At 38.5% G+C, this 22,582-nt stretch overlaps 1 protein-coding gene across 3 annotated transcripts in view; it reads right to left on the bottom strand.

Moving 5' to 3' along the window:
• LOC135201483 (Y+L amino acid transporter 2-like) overlaps window positions 1-22,582 on the bottom strand; it is a 67,143-nt gene that overhangs the window by 17,067 nt on the left and 27,494 nt on the right. Inside the window, exons 2-6 of one of the 3 annotated variants that reach the window (XM_064230578.1) lie at window positions 21,491-21,787; window positions 13,383-14,196; window positions 7,069-7,290; window positions 909-1,134; window positions 319-363 (exon numbers count right to left, since the gene is read on the bottom strand). In XM_064230578.1, the coding sequence (XP_064086648.1) occupies window positions 319-363; window positions 909-1,134; window positions 7,069-7,290; window positions 13,383-13,719 (830 nt within the window). In that variant the 5' untranslated portion in view covers window positions 13,720-14,196; window positions 21,491-21,787. The remainder of the gene's footprint in view (window positions 1-318; window positions 364-908; window positions 1,135-7,068; window positions 7,291-13,382; window positions 14,197-21,490; window positions 21,788-22,582) is intronic. The other 2 variants (XM_064230502.1, XM_064230659.1) reach the window with 2 other exon arrangements.

Genomic DNA, 22,582 nt, shown 5'->3' with positions numbered 1-22,582 from the left:
ATACAAAATAAAGGCGGCTGAAATAGCCATTATTTTCAATAATAATAATAGTAAGAAAAGTGATGGACTCCTAAGGAGGCAGGATGCAACCCGGAACCCAACACTATAAAATACCGATAGAGCAAAAAAAAAAAAATAATAATAATAATCCCTTACCAAAATAACATACCATTAAAATCATCCTACACGAAAAACTAAAGTATTAAAACTTATATTGTACTGTCATCGATGATTAAAACTAAATAATGCTAATTCCTACAGTCTTTGCAATACAGTTGTTGCAAGGGTGCATATGAAATGTATATATCATGTAATTACCTGTAAGGATCCTGCAATTCCTCCACGACAAAGTTGAGGTAGTTCCTGAAAAAGTTCAGAGAAATAATAACAATAATAATAATAATAATAATAATAATAATAATAATAATAATAATAATAATAATAATAATAATAATAATAATAATATTCTCTGGGAGCTTGAATTTGAAGTCAATGGCCCCTGTGGTGGAATTGTTCCATATGAATAGTATTTACCTCCTGAATAATAATAATAATAATAATAATAATAATAATAATAATAATAAAACGTGACAAGTAGCAACTGAAATTAAAATTGTTTAGAGACTTCCATTCTTAATTATTCTAAGATAGCTTATACAATTTAATCTAAATCAATTGAAAGCATAATAATAATAATAATAATAATAATAATAATAATAATAATAATAATAATAATATAAAAGTTGTTTTCAGAATAAGGAAATAATGACAGACGTAAATTAATCTCTAACATGGCTCATTGCAACCTCTCACAACAGCATCCTCAGTCAGTCTCAGACGCTCCACAGACGAAAACCAACACCCTGGTACGCGACTGAGGCATAAGAAGAAGGAAGGGCCTTACTCACCACCCAGCGAAGGAGAAGAGGCCCTGGTAAAAGGCCGTGGCGAAGGCCGCGACGTCCATGTTGGTGCCTTCGAAGGGCTTCCGGTAGTTATCGACGTTTCCCGTGGCCAGGTGGTAGACGCCGGCGCCGATGATGATGATCAGGGCGAAGATCTTCGACGCAGTGAAGACGTCTTGGACTTTGGTGGCCCATTTCACGTTGGTGCAGTTGACCCACGTCAGGAAGCCTGTCGGGGAGAGGAAGGGCGAGGTCAAGTCAGGTCAGCTCGTATTTATCAATTCCAGCGCTGTTATGACCCCTGCTTGACCTGGACCTGAGATTTCTGTTTTATGATAAAATAAAAGGTCACCTTCAGCATTTTTAACATTTTTATTTTTAGACCTGGTCAAGTCAGGTCAGTTCGCATTTATCAATTCCGGCACTGATCATGACCCCTGCTTGACCTGGACCTGAGATTTCTGTTTTATGATAAAATAAAAGGTCACCTTCAGCATTTTTAAAATCTTTATTTTTAGACCTGGTCAAGTCAGGTCAGTTCGTATTTATCAATACCGGCGCTGTTATGACCCCTGCTTGACCTGGACCTGAGATCCCTGTTTTATAATAAAATATAAGGTCACCTTCACCATTTATTTTTATTTTTATTTATTTATTTACTTTTTTTTTTATAGAAATTCCCACTATGAATATTGGCCAGTTACACAGAAACAACGCTGAGCCAGAGAAGACGATTGTAAGAACAGAAAAAAAATATGTATAAAATCAACTCGCTTAATTCTGCCATTCTCTTGAACAGTACTTACCTAAAAGAGGGCCTTTTGCCAAAATATTATTATTATTATTATTATTATTATTATTATTATTATTATTATTGATTATTATTATTATTATTCAGAAGGTGAACTCCGTTTATATGGGACAATCCCACCAGAGAGGCCATCGACTTGAAATCCGTCTATGGTCCAAGAATCGTAACTAGTAATATTAGGAAACCCAAAACATTAATTAGAGGATTGATTGATTGGTTAGTTTCTGCAAACTGGCGTCACAAGAAGAAGAAGAAGAAGGGTCATCGACACAGATCATCATAGGTTAAATGTTGGAAGAATAATGATTTGGTATAACAATGAAACAAGAAAACTTACAAAAACACAGTGACCACTGCCTGAGATGCCATTAGAATGATTTCTTGATAAAAAAAAAAATGACAGGGCAAGCAGAACTTCCAACGCAACTGCTGATAAAGGCAGTCCGAAGCCTCGCTGCAGAGGGCGCTCAGTCAGTCAGTCAGTCAGTCAGTCAGGCAGTCAGCGCTCAGCAGCGAACTTAACGTTAACCGCTGAAGGCATTTGTCATCATCATTCCGAGCTACTACCCACATCGTTATTCGTCACCTTCATCATAAATGGTTCTGTGCCATTTACCGTTCTCTGCCCCCCCAACATACTCAACCACCACTACGACAACTACGCGTCAGGTCTGACAGTCATCTCATCACTACGCATTCGTGGGTATATGCGTTTGGGTGCTGGAGTGGTAAAGAAGTGATTTCTCACACAAAATAAATCGTATTTACGCATATCATTCTCTCTCTCTCGTCATCCTCAACATGACATTAGAAAATCCCAATCGTGTCGCTGACATATCAGAAACTCATGTTGGCAACTTGTCTCAAAACATATCCCAAACATGTTGACAACTCATGTTGGCAACTGGTCTCAAACAGGTTGACAACTCATGTTGGCAACTGGTCTCAAAACATATCCCAAACATGTTGACAACTCATGTTGGCAACTGGTCTTAAACAGGTTGACAACTCATGTTGGCAACTGGTCTCAAACAGGTTGACAACTCATGTTGGTAACTTGTCTCAAACATCACAAGCAGGTTGATAACTCATGTTGGCAACTTGTCTCAAACATATCACAAACTAGTTGACAACTCATGCTGGCAACTGGTCTCAAACAGGTTGACAACTCATGTTGGCAACTTGTCTCAAACACATCACAAACAGGTTGAAAACTCATGTTGGCAACTTGTCTCAAACATATCCCAAACAGGTTGACAACTCATGTTGGCAACTTATCTCAAACATATCCCAAACAGGTTGACAACTCATGTTAGCAACTTATCTCAAAACATATTACAAACAGGTTGATAACTCATGTTGGCAACTTATCTCAAACATATCACAAAGCTCATGTTGGCCAACATCACAAACAGGTTGACAACTCATGCTGATATCTTATCTCAAACATATCACAAACAAGTTGACAACCTATATTGGAAACTTATCTCAAAAAATTTATAGGCACAAACATGGTTGGACAACACTCTTGTTAGGCAAACTTATCCTCAAAAACATTACTCACAAACAGGTTGGACAACCTCTGTTGGAAACTTATCTCAAACATATCACAAACAGGTTGAAAGCTCATTTTGGCAAAAACAACACATTAACAGGTTGACAAACTCATCGCTGGTAATTATCTACAAAATATCACAAACAGGTTGAAAACTCATGCTTGGCAACTTATCTCAAACAATAATCACAAACTAGTGAACAACTCAAATGCGGTAACTTTCTTCAAACATTCACAAACAGGTTGACAACTCGTGTTGGAAACTTATCTCCAAACTTACAAACAAAGGTTAAAGCTTTAACAAACTATCAACTCATGCGGTAACATATCAAACATATCACAAAAACGGTTGACAAACTCATGTGGTAAACTTACTCAAACATATCACAAACAGGTTGACACTCCATGTTGGCAAACTTATCTCACACAGGTTACACTCACAGCTGTCAACTTATCAACATTAACATATTACAAACGTTTGTTGCAACTCATTGGCAACTTATCTCAAACATAATCCCAAAAGGTTGACAACTCCAATTGGCAACTTATCTCAAAACATATTCCAAACGGTTTGACAACCATTGGAACCTTTCTCAACATATTACAAAAGGTTGACAACTCATGTTGAAACTTTATCTCAAACTATTACAAACAGGTTTGACAACTCATGCAAACTTAATCTCAAACATATCCCAAACAGGTTTGACAACTCATTAGCAACTTATCTCAAAACATTTACAAACAGGTTTGACAACTCATGACCAACTTAATCTCAAACATATTACAAATAGGTTGGCAACTCATGTTGGAAACTTATCTCAAACATATCACAAACGGTTGACAACTCTGCCGGTAAATTATCTCAAACAATCTACAAAAACAGTTGACAACTCATGTTGGAAACTTATCTCAAACATATCACAAACAGGTTGAAAGCTCATGTTGGCAAACATCACAAACAGGTTGACAACTCATGCTGGTAACTTATCTCAAACATATCACAAACAGGTTGACAACTCATGTTGGCAACTTATCTCAAACATATCACAAACAGGTTGACAACTCATGTTGGCAACTTATCTCAAACATATCACAAACAGGTTGACAACTCATGTAGGCAACTTATCTCAAAACATACCACAAAAAGGTTGACAACTCATGTTGGCAAAATATCTCAAAACATATCACAATCACGTTGGAAAAAATACATAAATTAATACAATACATAAATCAGGTTTTAAAAAATACATAAATTAAATAATTCAATTCTCGAAGCTACTTTAGTTGCAACCTTGTAGGACATTCGAGGGTGTCATAATAATGGCGACTACTATTGGCCTTAAAAGATAAGAGAAGCAAAAGAAATATCCCTTATAGGAGCGAGTATAAACAAACACGCTTACACGTACAAATGCAACTTGAACCATGAAGTGACGCCCAAAGACTAAAATTCCGAGACACTCCATTTATCACAGCAGAATGTCACGAAGAACTTTGCGTAACTTATCAAAACAAAAGCTATCTGGAGCCAAGAACAGATAAACTTCGCAACATCACGCAGTTATCAACAACAAAAAAATCTAAAAAAACAAATAATAATAAATTCTTGTTTACTACAACGAAACCATCGGCAGAGTTCAAAACGAAAGGGTTAGTTAGAATAACAAGCAAAAAATGCACTCTGGCCTCGGGGTGGCTTCGTTTTATAAACAGTGAATCACATTAAAAACAAAACAGAGACGCAGAGGCGTTGGTTATGCAACCTAGAATAGACAGACGCCCTCTAACGAGGAGACCAATTAGACTGAAATATGGTATGCATCGTTGTTCGTATTTTTTTTCTATGTTGACTTTGTTTTCTTGCATATATTTCTAGCAATACGTTTCAGTTCAAGCTTCAAAAGACCTGTCAGCAGGAGAGGTATATTTCAGTTAATCAATTTAAGGTTAAAAAGACACATAAGCTTATAAGAGATATTTCAGTCAGTTCAAGCTTAAGAAGGCCTATCAGCAGAGAAGAATGTTTCAGTCGATCAGTTCAAGCTTAAGAAAACCTATTACCAGAAAAGAGATATTTCAGTCAATCAGTTCAAGCTTTAAAAGGCCTGTCAGCAGGAGAGATATATTTCAGTCAATCAGTTCAAGCTTAAAAGAACCTATCAGCAGAAGAAAGAGATATCAGTCCATCAGCTCAAGCTTAAGAAGACCTATCAGCAGAGAAGAGAGATTTCTGTCAATCAGTTCAAGCTTATGACGACCTATCAACGGAGAAGATATATTTCAGTCAATCAGTTAAGCTTAAGACGACCTATCAGCTAAAAGGTTATTTCAGTCAGTCAGTTCATGCTCAAGGCCTATCAGCAGAGGAGAGATATGTCAGTAAACTGTTGACTACATCGAGTTAAGAAAAATTTACATAAACCTTTATTGTGTAAGAGAAAAAGGGAGCAACTTATTTGCATAGCAGAACAACAACATGAAAAATGTGTGAGGCAGATAAAATGCCTTTGTCAGCGATGCATCGTTGCAACTTTAATTGTTGCTAAAAATATCTGACATATCCTGGATATCAGGTCTCATAAAAGAAGAGTATTTATTTTTTTCTCCGACAAACGAGAAGTGATGCTAATCAAGCTGTAGCCTTTTACAGACAAATGGAAAAATTCGAACAAAAATTAAAGTATGGCTCTTTTTCGTCCATTTCTGTCGTGAATAGAGACCTGACGAAACGTGGTTATGACATTTCATAAGAGCGGTAGATCCATCTTTCAAATCTTAAGGTTATTTATTAAAATCAACATATGCAGATAACTATAACTTTAACTTTTTGCCACCAAGAAGAATGTAAGAACTTGAACTTCATCCAGGATAAGATATGAGTAGTCAATTGTAAACACGACAAAAGCAATGATGAATAATTAATTAATAAGTCTTTTTCGGATATTTGAGGCAGATTTACAATGTCACTCAAAATGAAGGTCACAACATAGGAACTGGAATTGGAATATAGAATCCAGGCCAAGCGCTGGGACCTATGGGGTCAGTCAGAGCTCTAAGAAAAAATTATCAAGGAGATGGTGGGAAGTCAGATGGAAGAAAGAGAATATGAACGGAGGTACAGTAAAAATGAATGAAAGAGGTTGCAGTTAAGGGCCAAAGGGACGCTGCAAAGACTTGAGATTGAATAGAAGGATTTGGGAAAGATCATAAGTGTTGCAAAGGGCCTCTGTGAAATTACGCTATTCGTCATTCTTGTGCTTTGTCTTTCACCACTCTCCACTCATTTGCAGCCTCTCTTCTAAGTTGATTTTATTATGTATACTGTACACTTTATTATTTATATATTCGGCTAGGGATAGTACACTTTATTTTATACTATTCTGCCAGGAATAGTACACTTTATATATATCTTATCATATATATATATATATATATATAATATTATATATATATATATATATATATATATATATATATATATATATATATATATATATATATATATATAGATATATATATATATATATAAGCTCCAAACTCACAGATGACGATCAACAACCCAATGTAGAAGTCTAGAAGGAAAAACTTGACGGTTCAAAAAAAAAAAAAAAAAAAAAAAAAAAAAAAAAAAAAAAAAAAAAAAAAAAAAAACGCCCTATTGCTCAAAATCAGAGATGACAAAAAAAAAAAAAATGCAAAATTCCAAGGGGAGAAACTTGATAAAAAATAAATAAATAAAATAAAATATTAAAAAAAAGGCCAAGAGAAAAAAAGGTGGTCCTCAGACTACTACTCACAGATGACAACGGCAGCGATGAGCCTTATGGGGATGTCCGGGGGTGAGTCGCAGTTGGAGAAGAGCGGCTGGAGGATGTAGTTGGCGAAGGTGAGGGCGATGACGGTGTTGCCCGTGGGCATGATGATGACCAGCGCCACCCACAGGTACAGGAAGGCAGGTAAGGGCCCGAAGGCCTCGTGGATGTAGGCGTAGTCCCCGCCGCTCTTCGGGATCATCGTTCCTGTAGGAGGCGAGAGTCAGTGAGTATTCCTGAGAAGGTCTTTTCTGCAGGAGGTGAGAGTCAGTGATTGTTACTGGGGAGGTCTTTCCTGTAGGAGGTAAGAGTGAACATTACTGACGAGGTCTTTTCTGTAGTAGGTGAGGGTCAGTGATTATTACTGAGGAGGTCTTTCCCGTAGAAGGTGAGAGTGATTATTACTGAGGTCTTTTCTGTAGGAGGTGAGAGTCAGTGATTTTTACTAAGGACGTCTGAAACCTATTGAACTCCAACTACCAGTAACCTGTGGGTCTCTCCTATCAGCAGAAAAGAGATATTTCCGTCAATCACTTCAAGCTTAAGAAGACCTATCAGCACAAAAGACACATTTCAGCCGATCACTTCAAGCTTAAAATGACCTATCAGCATCTAAGAGATATATCATCCAATCATTTCAAACTTAAGAATTTTTACTGAAGAATCATATTTAACCATATTTCCCCTATATATTTTGTACCTAGGCCCCTTTCTTACCAAATGATGCTAATAATTGACCTCCTAGTGTCAAATGTCAACCAAAATTATTATTCTTAATTTATATACCTTCTGTCAATGGCCCCTATGGCGGGCTTGTTCCATATGAATAGGGTTCAGCTTCTGAATAATAATAATAACTTATTACATACTCAAATACTCAACGATTACAAGAGGAAAATTACATGACAATATAGGTAACAAGACTAATAAAAGCAATGCCAATAAAGCCCAAAATGATGATCACTAATAAACTTTACTGATATGCAAGATAAAAATAATTGAAAGTTACTATATTATTATTATTATTTTGTTAAGAGTGGTCTCGTGGGCTAAGCCCTCATCCAAGTCTTCTAAGGAGCGCGGGGTAGAATCTGGGAGGCGAAATTTCTCCATTCAATTCCTCGCGGATTTCAAGGCTTCTAGTTAATAGCGAATAAAAAATATATATAAAAAAATTATTTTGTTTTATTTTTTAATAAGACTGAATCTTTGAGGGTTTTTAATAATACGTAGTATGAGACGCATAGACGCGAAAATAAGAAATGAAATTGGGGAAAAATACAAAAAGTCAAATAATAAACAGGTGCAGATGCTTCACACCCAAGACCATTGTACAGCCAAGTTCGCCCACGCCCACTTATTAGCCTTCATAAGTTAGCGTTCCCCTTCGTTTGAGCTGCCCCGAGAGAGAGAGAGAGAGAGAGAGAGAGAGAGAGAGAGAGAGAGAGAGAGAGAGAGAGTCCTTCCATGTCCAGCCAAGCGTGCAAGTGTGCCTCGCCCGTAAAAATACCATGAAATACAAAACAAAACAAGCCCATTTACTTACAAATAAGAAAGCAAAGGGTGGAGAGATTAACTGAACAAGGAGCCAATAATCCATAACTTTTTTTGGTTGTTACCCACTTTTCATACAGGATAATTGATAATTGTCCATGGCCCCAGAGCTAAGCATGACCCATGTATGTATAAAACCCCATACATATCCTCAGATTATATTATGGGTCCCTGCATTCTGCTACACGGGCTCCCAGGATGCCACGCCTCCAATTTAGGAACCACAAATCTAAAGGATTGTTGAATCCACCCTGTGGTAGGGGCGTAAGAATACTACCATCGTAGGTCCTGCGTGTCGTAAAAGGCGACTAAAAGGACAGTCTTACTTTTTTAGTCGAAGGCTAGGCCCACCGCCAATAACTATGGGAACTGCTGCCTTGCAGTCTTACTTTTGAGTAAAAGGCTAGGCCCACCGCCAACAACTGTGGAAACTGCTGCATTACAGGTGGACTTTTTAGTAAAAGTCTAGGCCTACCGTCAATAACTGGAAACTGCTGCCTTGCAGTCTTACTTTTGAGTAAAAGTCTAGGCCCACCGCCAATAACTGTGAAAACTGCTGCCTTGCAGTCTTACTTTTGAGTAAAAGTCTAGGCCCACCGCCAATAACTGTGAAAACTGCTGCCTTGCAGGTAGACTTTTTATAATCAAAATCTAGGTGCACAGCCAATAACTGTGGAAATTGCTGCCTTGCAGTCTTACTTTTTAGTAGAAGTCTAGGCCCACCGCCAATAACTGTGGAAACTGCTGCCTTGCAGTCTTACTTTTTAGTAAAAGTCTAGGCCCACCGCCAATAACTGTGGAAACTGCTGTCTTGCAGTCTTACCTTTTTAGTCAAAGACTAGACCCACCGCCATTAACTGTGGAAACTTCTGCCTTGCAGGTGGACGTTTTAGTAAAAGTCTAGGCCCACCGCCAATAACTGTGAAAACTGCTGCCTTGCTGGTAGACTTTTTATAATCAAAAGCTAGGTGCACAGCCAATAACTGGAAATTGCTGCCTTGCAGGTAGACTTTTTAGTATAAGTCTAGGCCCACCGCCAATAACAGTGAAAACTGCTGCCTTGCAGTCTTACTTTTGAGTCAAAGGCTAGGCCCACCGCCAACAACTGTGGAAACTGCTGCCTTGCAGGTGAAACTTTTTAGTCAAAGGCAAGGCCCACCGCCGATAACTGTGGTTGATGACAGCAAGGGCATGCGGTCGTAAGAACCCCTTTGCCAAACAATAAACCATGCCTGATGTTGCAATGAAAGGCGCATCAGGCAACCGACTCCTTAGTGTAGGGATAACGGTAGGAAAGAAGAATCTGGAGGACTGCTGAATGCTGACGAAAGAAGGAAAGGAGACTTGAATGGTACAAAGATGAACAGGTTAATGATGCAAACTAGGTGTTAGGTTGTCTGGAAAGACATCTGGCGAGGTCAGAGTTGTTGTTGTTGTTGTTGTTGTGGGGGGAGCTGATGAAACTGAATAAACGCAGGTTGGGCTGAACTGGATGTGCAAAACACAGAAATGCCTTCTTTCTGCAAGTTAAAAGATGGTAAGGAACGTTGAGATAAGAAGTGGCAAAAAAAAAAAAGTCCTAAGTAAGTACAAAGATAGATCACTGTGGCTAGATGGTTTCGAATGGACTGGAATGGAATGTAAAATTTTGGCTAAAAGGCCAAGCACTGGGACCTATGAAGTCAATCAGCGCTGAAAGGGAACCTGACAGTAAAAAAAAAGTTTGAAAATTGTAACAGGAGTAAAAACACTCAATTGAACTGTGAATCAACTGTTGGGAGAGGGTGGAAAGTATATGATGGGAGAAAAGAGAATATGAAAGGAGGTGCAGTAAGAGGAACGAAATGGGTTGTATATTTTATATGGAAAGAGGGGGAAACAAATCATTATTATTACTATTATTATTATTATTATTATTATTATTATTATTATTATTATACCATATAAGTGACTAGCACTAATAAACAAAATTTCACTAATCTTCTTTATATTCCAGAATGATTGATTGACGTATACTAAAACTGGTGTCACATCACATTCCAAAAAGAAAAAAGAAGAGAAAAATCTGTCAAAATTAGCAGTTCAGTCACACTCCAACAACCCAAGCTCAAAACCGGAGCTGAAGAGTCCTATAACGAAGGAGAAGACAAGGACGAAAATCCTGCATAAAAAGCAAAGCTGAATCACCTCTACAGACTCTCCCATCACACTCTTCATAAATTGGCCTTCCCACAACACCAGGAATTGACGTCATAATTCTTATTAAAGATTCAATGTAATTTAGGGTGTTACCTACATCCACCCAAAACAGGTTCTACGCAATAAAAACCACTTTAATTTTGTCTCTTATCAAGCAATTTGACCAAATGGCCTAAGGTCTAAAGTGACTCTAATGTTAAGGATGACTTGATGAAAGGCTGGGTTCTCAAGCCTTACAAAGTGCTTGAAAGCACAGGGGGTCTAAATAGCTCTGAGGGATTTTGAGAGAGAACTTATTTTCTTTGTGTTTATGCTCATTATCCTTTTTTGTGTTTCGTTTACATTATATGGAAGTGAACCACGTAAGTTGTAGGTATGTAATATATTAATTGTAGGTATGTAATATATTAAATAATGACTAATATATAATTTATATATTAGTCATTATTTTGAGTATATAACCTTTGCAATTTGTTTGCCACTAAAATTTTTTTCAGATCAGCTCTTTAATATTTTATGAATAATTGCAATCTATTTACAACTGAAATCTTCTTTCAAATCAACTCTAAACATTTTGATCAATAATAACAATCTGTTTGCCACAGAAGTTTTCCTTCAAATCAACTCTAGACCTTGTTATGAATTCATGAATAACTGTAACCTCTCTGCAATAAGCTGTCAAATATCTTGCAATTCGAGCTAATCTATGATGAAGAATTAAAATCCATATGCAATGAGCCTTGAATCTCTGCAACTCAACCTTGGTAAGAAGTAGTTCACAGCCTGCACTGGCAAAACACCAATCTTCCACTTGAGGTATATTCACCGTCTCTCGCCCCTTTTCAGATTCAATCCGAGTCACTTGAAGTGTGCGTCGGCGAGGGGGAGGATTAGAAGCCCTGGGTAACCTGAATGAATGGCGTCCTCAAGGAACCAATGCTGGAGTCCATTCACGGCTCCACTTCCGTCTTCATTGAGGATCCGAACTTCTGAGAGGGCCAGTTGCAATGACCTCGCTGTCAGGGCTATTCACGGAGCTCAGCTTTAATTTGCAAGTGCAAAAAGAGTCCTATGGGAGTCCTATGTTTGTTTGTTTGTTTATATGGCGTTTTTACGTTGCATGGAACCAGTGGTTTATTCAGCAACGGGACCAACAGCTTTACGTGACTTCCGAACCACGTCGAGAGTGAACTTCTATCACCAGAAATACACATCTCTGACCCCTCACTCAGTGCAATGTCTCAGAATCGAACTCGCGGCCACCGAGGTGGCAGGCCAAGACCATACCGATCACGCCACTGGGGAGCTTATGGGAGTCTTACTGAGGGGCCTCTAGGCGGAGGATAAATTGGAGGACAAGGTAAAGGCTGTGATCTTGTTTCGATAGGATGCCAATACGGAAGAGGTTTACGCAACAAATGAGAAGAAGGTGGTTAATGGCAACCAGGCATCACTTAAGCTGATCGTGATTGGCTGCTCAAGCTGCTCGACTATTCCCATTGGCTGCAGTGATGTCGACTGACAGTATTTTCCGTCAACTCCATAAAGGACAGAATATTCATTCTGTTGAGGAACGTTTAAGTATGGAAACTCCTTGAAAAAGATGCTGATGTCTTGTGATTTGATCACCTTATATTTTATCTCAAAGCACCATGACCAATAAACTTTATATGCCTTGCTTTTTCAAAATTATGTATCCAAATATTTATCTACTTAAGGCTCTTAACTTTATTTATGTTATTATTCTTCAACTTTATTTATGTTATTATTATTTTCTGTCCAAATCATAATAATAAATAAGTTCTCGATGATCACTTGCCTGAGTTTGTCACTAAGCAAACGCGATGGAGGCATTCACGTGGATATAATTTCTTCCGGAGAGAGAGAGAGAGAGAGAGAGAGAGAGAGAGAGAGAGAGAGAGAGAGAGAGAGAGAGAGAGGCGAATTCTCAACAGGAATGCGTACGACTTACGCCTTATGATACACTGGTTATTTACTAATATACATTTAGGACGATGTTTTATAAAAAAATAAAATAAAAATAAAATAAAATAAAATATAAGGGAAGCCGGAGTAATGGAGCCCGTTTCATAAAATTGTAAACTGTAAATTGCACCAACATGATTTTTCAAAAAACATGAACTAAGTGGCGAGCATTATATATGTTTGTATCTATGTGTGTATTTTTCAGTGAAAATTCATTTTTTCAATGAAAATTAATTTTTCACTGAAGTTAATATTTCATTGAAACTTAATTTTTCTGTGAAAATTAATTTTGCACTGACTTAGTTTTGGTGAAACTTAATTTTTCACTGAAACGTAATTTTTCATTGAAAATTAATTCTTCAATGAAACTTCATTTTTCACTGAAACTTAATTTTTCACGAAAGCTTAATTTTTAGTAAATCTTATTTTTTCACTGAAACTTAAATTTAAACTAAAAAATTAAATTTTCACCGAAACTTATTTTTTGCCTGAAACTTAATTGTTCACTGAAACTCACTCAATGTTTGCAACAACAAAGACGACGACGCGAACCAACTCACCCAGCTCGGCGTAGCACAACGCCCCGACCATGGAGAGCAGCCCCGAAACGCCCCACACGACGAGGGCCACGCCCACGCTGCCGCTGTACTCGAGCACGCCCTTGGGAGACACGAAGATGCCGGAGCCGATGATGATCCCGACGATGATGCCGACGCCGTCCATGAGACCCAGCTCCTTTTTCAGCCTCACGCCCGCGTCGGGAGGAGAACCACCGCCCTGCGCCTCGCCCGTGCCCCCGTACGAAGGGCCCGGGGCATCATCCTTCTCTGCTGCTGCGCCTCTCAGAGGCTGGGTCTCCTCGGGGGAAGATTGCGCGACGTCCCCTGCGGTTGCCATGGTAACGCCACCGGCGTCTTCCCAGGCCAGGCGATGAATGTAAACAATCTGCGGTGACTAGAGATGGCCTCGGAACTCCCCCTCTATCAACATCCGGGCTATCAGCTGTGGACAGTCATCGGGATTTGGGGGTATTCCGGAGGGTGGAGGACTCGGTGCCTGAGATAAGGTCGGTCCTATAATCTGGGCTTCATAAATATCTGCGTAATTTGCGTGGAATCACGAAGCTATTATCTGGCAACTTCAGACTTTCTGAAAGTTAATTAGCAATCTTTCTTTGCTTCGACTAGGTTAATCCTTCTGCGAAAGATGACTTCAAAAGGACCCCAAGAGCTCACGAGGATCAGTTACGGAGCATTACGAAGATCAAGACGCACAGGTACAGGCCGACCTTTGCTGCGTAGGTCTGAGATCTTTCTTATTCTTCTTGTTATATTTCTGGAAGACCGATGCTCTTGGGAATGTCCCGCGCAGCGCCTGAAAGAGAAAGCAATTGCAGGTTATTAGGTTTTTATCTGTAGCGACGTTCTCTCTCTCTCTCTCTCTCTCTCTCTCTCTCTCTCTCTCTCTCTCTCTCTCTCTCTCTCTCTCATCACAAGAATCAAAACTAAAATTAAAAGCTGGACCTCGAGATGAGACCATTCGAAGTATTCCATCATTCAGGTTGCATCGTATTACAAAACAACAAAAAACAAAAACAAAGTCATGAAATGCAAAATAAACAAATCAGGCTACAGGAAATTTAGAGAGAGAGAGAGAGAGAGAGAGAGAGAGAGAGAGAGAGAGAGATGACACTGATTGAAAAATAGCTCACCCTGATTCATCTTGGAGAGAGAGAGAGAGAGAGAGAGAGAGAGAGAGAGAGAGAGAGAGACATTCCACTTTGATTCAACATGGAGAGAGAGAGAGAGAGAGAGAGAGAGAGAGAGAGAGAGAGAGAGAGAGAAATGACTCCGATAGAAAAACATTCACTTTGATTCATCCTGGAGACAGAGAGAGAGAGAGAGAGAGAGAGAGAGAGAGAGAGAGAGAGAGAGAGAGAGAGAGAGGATAATGACACCGATAGGAAAAAACTCCACTTTGATTCAACAGAGAGAGAGAGAGAGAGAGAAATGACACCGATAGAAAAACATTCCACTTTGATTAATCCTGGAGAGAGAGAGAGAGAGAGAGAGAGAGAGAGAGAGAGAGAGAGAGAGAGAGAGAGAGAGAGGGTGTTAGCAGTCACAGGGAAGAGTTTGCCTAACTCTCATTTCCTTCTTAGCCTCGACCGCGCAGCCCCCCCACCCCCCGAATCCATCTCGGCCCTCGATAAAGAAAAGACTTATAATATAAAACCATCATAAAAGACTCGCGTAAAAGTCCCATAAAATACACAAAAGACTCGCATGAGACGAAACGCAAAAGATGTGCTTCGCCAGATGTCACCCGCGATAGAAACCAATCAAGTAACCGCACGTCGAGAGATGAATCTCTCTTTCTCTCTCTATCTCTCTCTAAGATCAGTCAGGTGGACGTGACATATTTCTCTCTCTCTCTCTCTCTCTCTCTCTCTCTCTCTCTCTCTCTCTCTCTCTCTCTCTCTCTCTCCAAGATCAATCAGGCGGATATTTTTCTGTCATTGTTATTTCTCTGTCTCTCTCACTCTCACTCTCCATTATATATATATATATATATATATATATATATATATATATATATATATATATATATATATATATATATATATATATATATATATATATATATATATATATATATATATATATTTCCTCCTGCTTCGTTGGGACAGACAAGAACCCGTCGCCCAGGACGTGATCGAGGAAGGCCTTTACTTAGTAAGCGAATGAGAGAAAGCGAAGACAAACAAGAGCCAACAGAATTAATAAATGAAAGAATTAAATAAGCAGAACTGGAATGGACACCAACCCAATGGAAATATGGAGATAGAGGGTAGATGGAAAGTACTAATATCGTCGTCTTGAAGCGACAAAATAAAATTGAAAAAACAAAAACAAAAAATTTTGAAAATTTTTATAAACAGACAGGATAACCGAATGAAAACGTATTAAATATCTGGTCTGTATAGTGAAAATGTTGAGAAGATAAATGTAGTTTGTACAAAAAAATAATTAAATAAATAAAAAGAAGAAATAAAAACATGAAAAAAAACATTAGGAAAAACTTCATAAACAGACAGGAAAACCGAAAGAAAACGTACTAAATATCCGGTCTGTATAGTGAAAATGTTGAGAAGATAAAAGTTGCTTGTAAAAAAATAAATAAAGCTAATTTAATACAAATCCACAATTATATAATAGATTGTATTACCGTGCATAAGATAAAACCACAGCAATGCAATTGTATTACATAATTGTGGTTTTTTATAAAACAACTGTTTTTCACGGGATTTAGAATCTCTTAGTATAAAATCTGATTATGCAGAATTGCATTGAGAAAGAATAAGCATGATACAAACAAAAGCAATAACAACAAAAAAAACACTGATAATGAAACTGACGTACGTATGCACGAGCAATTGCATTTACGAGGTAATACGCTTACGTACAAATATATATACACGTACAAGACAGAGGACACGATCAAATTTCGCATTAAATCAGGTAATCTTTGATGCATGAAATGAGAATTTTCCGACAGAAAAATAGACCTGGGAATTTTCAGACTGAACAGCAGACATGGGAATGTTCAGGCTGAAAAAAAAGACTGAATTTTCAGATTGAAAAACAGACGTGGGATTTTTCAAACTGAAAACTAGACACAGGAATTTTCATACTGATAAACGAGACGTGGGAATTTTCATACTGAAAACCAGACATGGGAATTTTCAGACGGAAAAACCAAAAAAAAAAGACAAAAAAAAAAAAAAAATGGGAATTTTCAGACAAAAACCAGAAATTAAAATTTTCAGACAAAAAAAAGAAAAAAAAAAAACAGGAAAAAAAAAAGGGAAAAAACCAAGACAAAAACCAGACATGGGAAATTTTTCCAGACGAAAAACTCCAAGAAACCAAAAAAAAAAAAAAAAAAAAAAAAAAAAAAAAAAAGAAAAACCCAGGAAACAGACGGAAAAACCAGGGACAATAATTTTTCAGACGGAAAAAACCAACATGGGAAATTTTCAAAAAAAAAAGAAAAAAAAAACGGAAAACCAGCATGGCGAACAAAAAACAGACTGGGAAAAAAAAAATTTTCCAAGACAAAAAAACATGGGAATTTTCAGACGGAAAAAAAAACCGACATGGGAATTTTTCAGACGGGAAAAAACCAAAGACATGGGAATTTTCGACGGAAAAAACCAACTGGGAAATTTCAGACGAAAAACCAGACATGGGTGAATTTTCAGACGGAAAAAAAAAAACCAAAAAAAAAAAAAAAGACCATGGGAGATTTTCAGACGGAAACACCTATACCATGGGAATTTTCAGACGGAAAAACCAGGGACATGGGAATTTTTCCAGACGGGAAAAAACAAACCATGGGAATTTCAGAAAAACGGACAAACGAAACCATGGGAAAATTTTCATACCGGAAAAACCAGACATGGGAATTTTCAGACGGAAAAACCAGACATGGGAATTTTCAGACGGAAAAACCAGACATGGGAATTTTCAGACGGAAAAACCAGACATGGGAATTTTCAGATTGGAAAACCGAAAAACATGGAATTTTCAGATTGGAAAAAAACGTTTCCGAATTTCCCGGGACTGCCAAAAACAAGACGTGGAATTTTCAACTGAAAACAGACGTGGGAATTTTTCAGGCTGAAAAACAGACATGGGAATTTTAATGAAAAAAACAGACATGGGAATTCAGACCTGAAAAGAACGTGGGATTCTCCCCCAGACTGGAAAAGGACATGGGATTTCTCGACCCCCTGAAAAAAGACGTGGAATTCTCCCCAGACGAAAAAACCGGACATGAATTCTCAGACTTGAAAACAGACATTTGGGAATTCTCAGACTGAAAAACAGACTGAAAAGATTCAGACCTGGGAACAGACGTTGGGAATTTCTCAGACTGAAAAACCAGACTTGGGAATTCTCAGGGAACTTGGAAAAACAGGACGGGTTGCGGATCTCAGACTGAAAAAAAACAGACGGGTCTGAAAAACTCAGACATGGGAACAAGGAAAACGTGGGAATTCTCAGACTGAAAAAACAGACATGGGAATCTTCAGAACTTGGAAAAAACAGACGGGTGGGAATTCTCAGACTGGGGGAAAACAGACATGGGAATTCTCAGACTGAAAAAACATGGGACGTGGGAAAAAAAAATTGGGAATTCTCAGACTGAAAAAACAGACATGGAATTCTCAGACTGAAAAACACAGAAACATCGGGAATTTCTCAGAAAAACTGAAAAAACAGACAATGGGAATTCTCAGACTGAAAAAACAGACATGGGAATTCTCAGACTGAAAAAACCCCGACATGGGAATTTTCTCAGACTGAAAAACAAGGACATGGAATTTTCTTCAGACCTGAAAAAGACAGGGAAATTCTGAAAAAGACTGGGAACCCCAGACCGTCGGGAATTCTCAGACTGAAAAACAGTACGTGGTGGGAATTCTCAGACTGAAAAACCCAGACGTTTGGCGAATCTCAGACTGGAAAAAACAGACATGGGAATTCTGAGACTGGAAAACAGACATGGGAATTCTCAGACTGAAAAACAGACGTGGGAATTCTCAGACTGAAAAACAGACGTGGGAATTCTCAGACTGAAAAAAAGACATGGGAACGTGGGAATCTTCAGACTGAAAAAACAGACTGGGAAAATTCTCAGATCGGGAAAAACAGGACCATGGGAATTCTTCAGACTGAAAAACAGACAATGGGAATTTCTCAGACTGAAAAACAGACATGGGCGGGAATTCTCAGACTGAAAAACAGACATGGGAATTCTCAGACTGAAAAAAACAGACATGGGAATCCCTCAGGACTAAAAACCAGACATGGGAATTCTAGACTGAAAACAGACATTGGGAATTCTCAGACTGAAAAACAGACATGGGAATTCTCAGACTGAAAAACAGACATGGGAATTCTCAGACTGAAAAACAGACATGGGAATTCTCAGACTGAAAAACAGACATGGGAATTCTCAGACTGAAAAACAGACATGAAATTTCGGAATTCGTCAGACTGCAAAAACACCAGACTGGGGAATTCTCAGACTGAAAAACAGAAAACATGGGAAAAATGGGAATTCTCAGACTGAAAAACAGACATGGGAAATTCTCAGACTGAAAACAGGACATGGGAATTCTCCCAGACTGAAAACAGACAATGGGAATTCTCAGACTGAAAAACAGACATGGAATTCTCAGACGGGAAAAAATAGACATGGGAATTTCAGACTAAAAGGAAAAGACATGGAATTCTCAGACTGAAAAACAGACATGGGAATTCTCAGACTGAAAAACAGACATGGGAATTCTCAGACTGGAAAACAGACATGGGAATTCTCAGACTGAAAAACAGACATGGGAATTCTCAGACTGGAAAACAGACATGGGAATTCTCAGACTTGAAAAAACAAGACATGGGCAATTCTCAGACTGAAAAACAGACATGGAATTCTCCGACTGAAAACTTAAAAGAAAACTGGGAATTCTCAGACTGAAAAACAGAACATGGGAATCTCAGACTGAAAAAACAGACATGGGAATTCTCAACGAAAAACAGACATGGGAATTCTCAGACTGAAAAACAGACATGGGAATTCTCAGACTGAAAAACAGACATGGGAATTCTCAGACTGAAAAACAGACATGGGAATTCTCAGACTGAAAAACAGACATGGGAATTCTCAGACTGAAAACCCACATGGGAATTTTCAGACTGTAAAATAGACATGGGAATTTTCAGACTGAAAAAGACATGGGAATTCTGAGACTGAAAAACAGACATGGGAATTCTCAGACTGAAAAACAGACATGGGAATTCTCAGACTGAAAAACAGACATGGGAATTCTCAGACTGAAAAACAGACATGGGAATTCTCAGACTGAAAACAGACATGGGAATTCTCAGACTGAAAAAACAGACATGGGAATTCTCATGACTGGGAAAATTTCAAGACTGGAAAACAGGACTGGGAATTCTCAGACTGAAAAACAGACATGGGAATTCTCAGACTGAAAAACAGACATGGGAATTCTCAGACTGAAAAACAGACATGGGAATTCTCAGACTGAAAACAGACTGGGATCTCAGACTGAAAAACAGACATGGGAATTCTCAGACTGAAAAACAGACATGGGAATTCTCAGACTGAAAAACAGACATGGGAATTCTCAGACTGAAAAACAGACGTGGGAATTCCTCAAGACTGAAAAAACAGAAATGGGAATTCTTCAGTACTGAAAAATTTTCAGACATGGGAATTCTCAGACTGAAAAACAGACTGGGAAAATGGGAAATTCTCAGACTGAAAAACAGACATGGGAATTCTCAGACTGAAAAACAGACATGGGAATTCTCAGACTGAAAAACAGACATGGGAATTCTCAGACTGAAAAACAGACATGGGAATTTTCAGACTGAAAAAGAAAAACAGACATGTGGAATTCTCAGAGACTGAAAAAAACCAGACATTGGGAATTCTCAGGACTGAAAAAAGAAATGGGAATTTCAGACGAAAAAGGACAGGGAATTGTTCAACTGAAAAAAGGACATGGGAAATTCCAGACTGGAAAACAGACATGGGAATTATCCAGAACTGGAAAACAAAAAGACATGGGGGAATTCAGACTGAAAAAACCGACATGGGAATATTCTTTGCAGGAACTGGAAAACAGAACATGGGAATTCTCAGACTTGGAAAAAACAAAGAACATGGGAATTCCTCTGGACTGGAAAACAGAATGGGAATTCTTCAGACTTGGAAAAAACAGACATGGGAATTCTCAGACTGGAAAAAACAGACACTGGGAATTATTCTAGACTGAAAACAGGACATGGGAATTCTCAGGACTGGAAAACAGACATGGGAATTATCAGACTGGAAAAATAGACATGGGAATTCAGCAACTGACAGACATGGAAAATTTTTCAGACTGAAAAATAGACGTGGGAATTTTCAGACTGAAAACAGACATGGGAATTTTATGAAAAGACGGGAAAAAACAGACGTGGGAATTCTCAGTCTGATAAACCGACTTTCATACAAGTCATCTCCACCGGATGTTTCAGAGTAAACCGGATGTCCGCTGTCGAATTCCTCGTGATATTTATGTTTGTTTTGTTATCTCACACAAGCACTTAGCACTAACGTAAACAAACAAGCAAGCATCTGAGCATGAGGAGAGGTTTCGTAGCTTTTATTTTACAGAAGAAAACATTAACGGCAATAAAGGAAAACACACACACACACACACACACACACAAAAGAAAGAAATTAAGCATCACTATAAAGAAAAAAAACACATAAAAGAAAGCAATTAAGACATTTAGCTATATGAATAACTACTCAAAGCAATAATGCGAGCAATAGTCATGTCCATCAACGAAAATATTACATAATTATGTTTAATATACTATAAAAAAATCTCTGCACTTCCTGTTTGATAATGTTCGCCTTGAATATAGAAAGCCAGTGAGGAAAGGTGACCAGACTATAAAAAAAATAATACAAAACGAAAGATTAAACGCCCGCAGCAGAGAGAGGCGCAGGTGATGGGCGGAGTATCAAGATGGTGGAATAAATAAATAAATAAGAATAAAATAAGCCAACTACCACATACCGCTTTCAGTTCTGAAGTCTCTGATGGGATCCTCTTTACGCAAGACCAAATATTCAAGTTTCACAACGGCAATTGCTTTTAGCGCCACGTAACTATCTTCCTGTGACGAGATTATCGTGATGTTGTTTTAGAATGAGCTGGCCTTATGCCAGCACGGGGGGTTTTGCTCCTAGAGCAGCCCGTAACGTGAGTAGATCAAACACGAATTGAAACGGGTACAATTCACTTGACATCAGAGTATTCATTTTAAAACCTTATCGTCTGGAGTACCGTGGGTAAACGTTCACTGCACGGCCCCTACAACAAAACGTAAACAACACTGATAAAAAAACAACATCAACATGCGCCCTGTATCTATCACAAACAACCCCCAACCCCCCCACGCCCCCCAACACACATCGCGAGCGTACATCTATTAGCGACGCCCTGCTACAACACTTAGCGAGGTGGTCGCCCACTAAACTCCCAGGGCTGCAGTCTCTTACCTTGAGCTACGCCGGGACCAGAAAAATAAATTCCCCTCGAGACGGAGGAGGAAGAGGAGGATGAGGATGAGGATAAGGAGGAGGAGGAGGATGAAGGATTCGCAAATGAACCGAGGAAGTTTGAGAAGACGACGAGGACTGTGCGTGAGGATTAGAAGGAGGAGGAGACACCAAGCGACGATGTGGGCTTATGATCTATCACAGGATGACGGTACTTGAGGCTGAACCTCCCACTGTCCGACGCACACAGGGGACGCATACGTACACGTTTACGTACAAACACACACACGTACGTGCACGTACACAGCAGAAGTACTGCTATACATCGCTGGAGGCACGCGCAGATTTTGGCCGTGGCCAAAACACATATTTTCCCCCCCTTCTTTTTATTTTGTATTTCCGTTTCATTTCCTTCTGATGCTTCTTGTCAAGGAGTCAAGAATGTCAGAGTCCACGGAAGCTTGAATTTCAAGTCATTGGCTCCTACGGATGGTTTGGTTTGTTCCCTACGAATAGGGTTCAACTTCTGACTACTAATAATAATATAATAGTAATATAATAATAATAATAATAATAATAATAATAATAATAATAATAATAATAATAA

This window comes from Macrobrachium nipponense, chromosome 11, assembly GCF_015104395.2.
Source record: "Macrobrachium nipponense isolate FS-2020 chromosome 11, ASM1510439v2, whole genome shotgun sequence".
Taxonomy (NCBI): domain Eukaryota; kingdom Metazoa; phylum Arthropoda; class Malacostraca; order Decapoda; family Palaemonidae; genus Macrobrachium; species Macrobrachium nipponense.
This window is presented reverse-complemented; position numbering and strand designations above follow the sequence as displayed.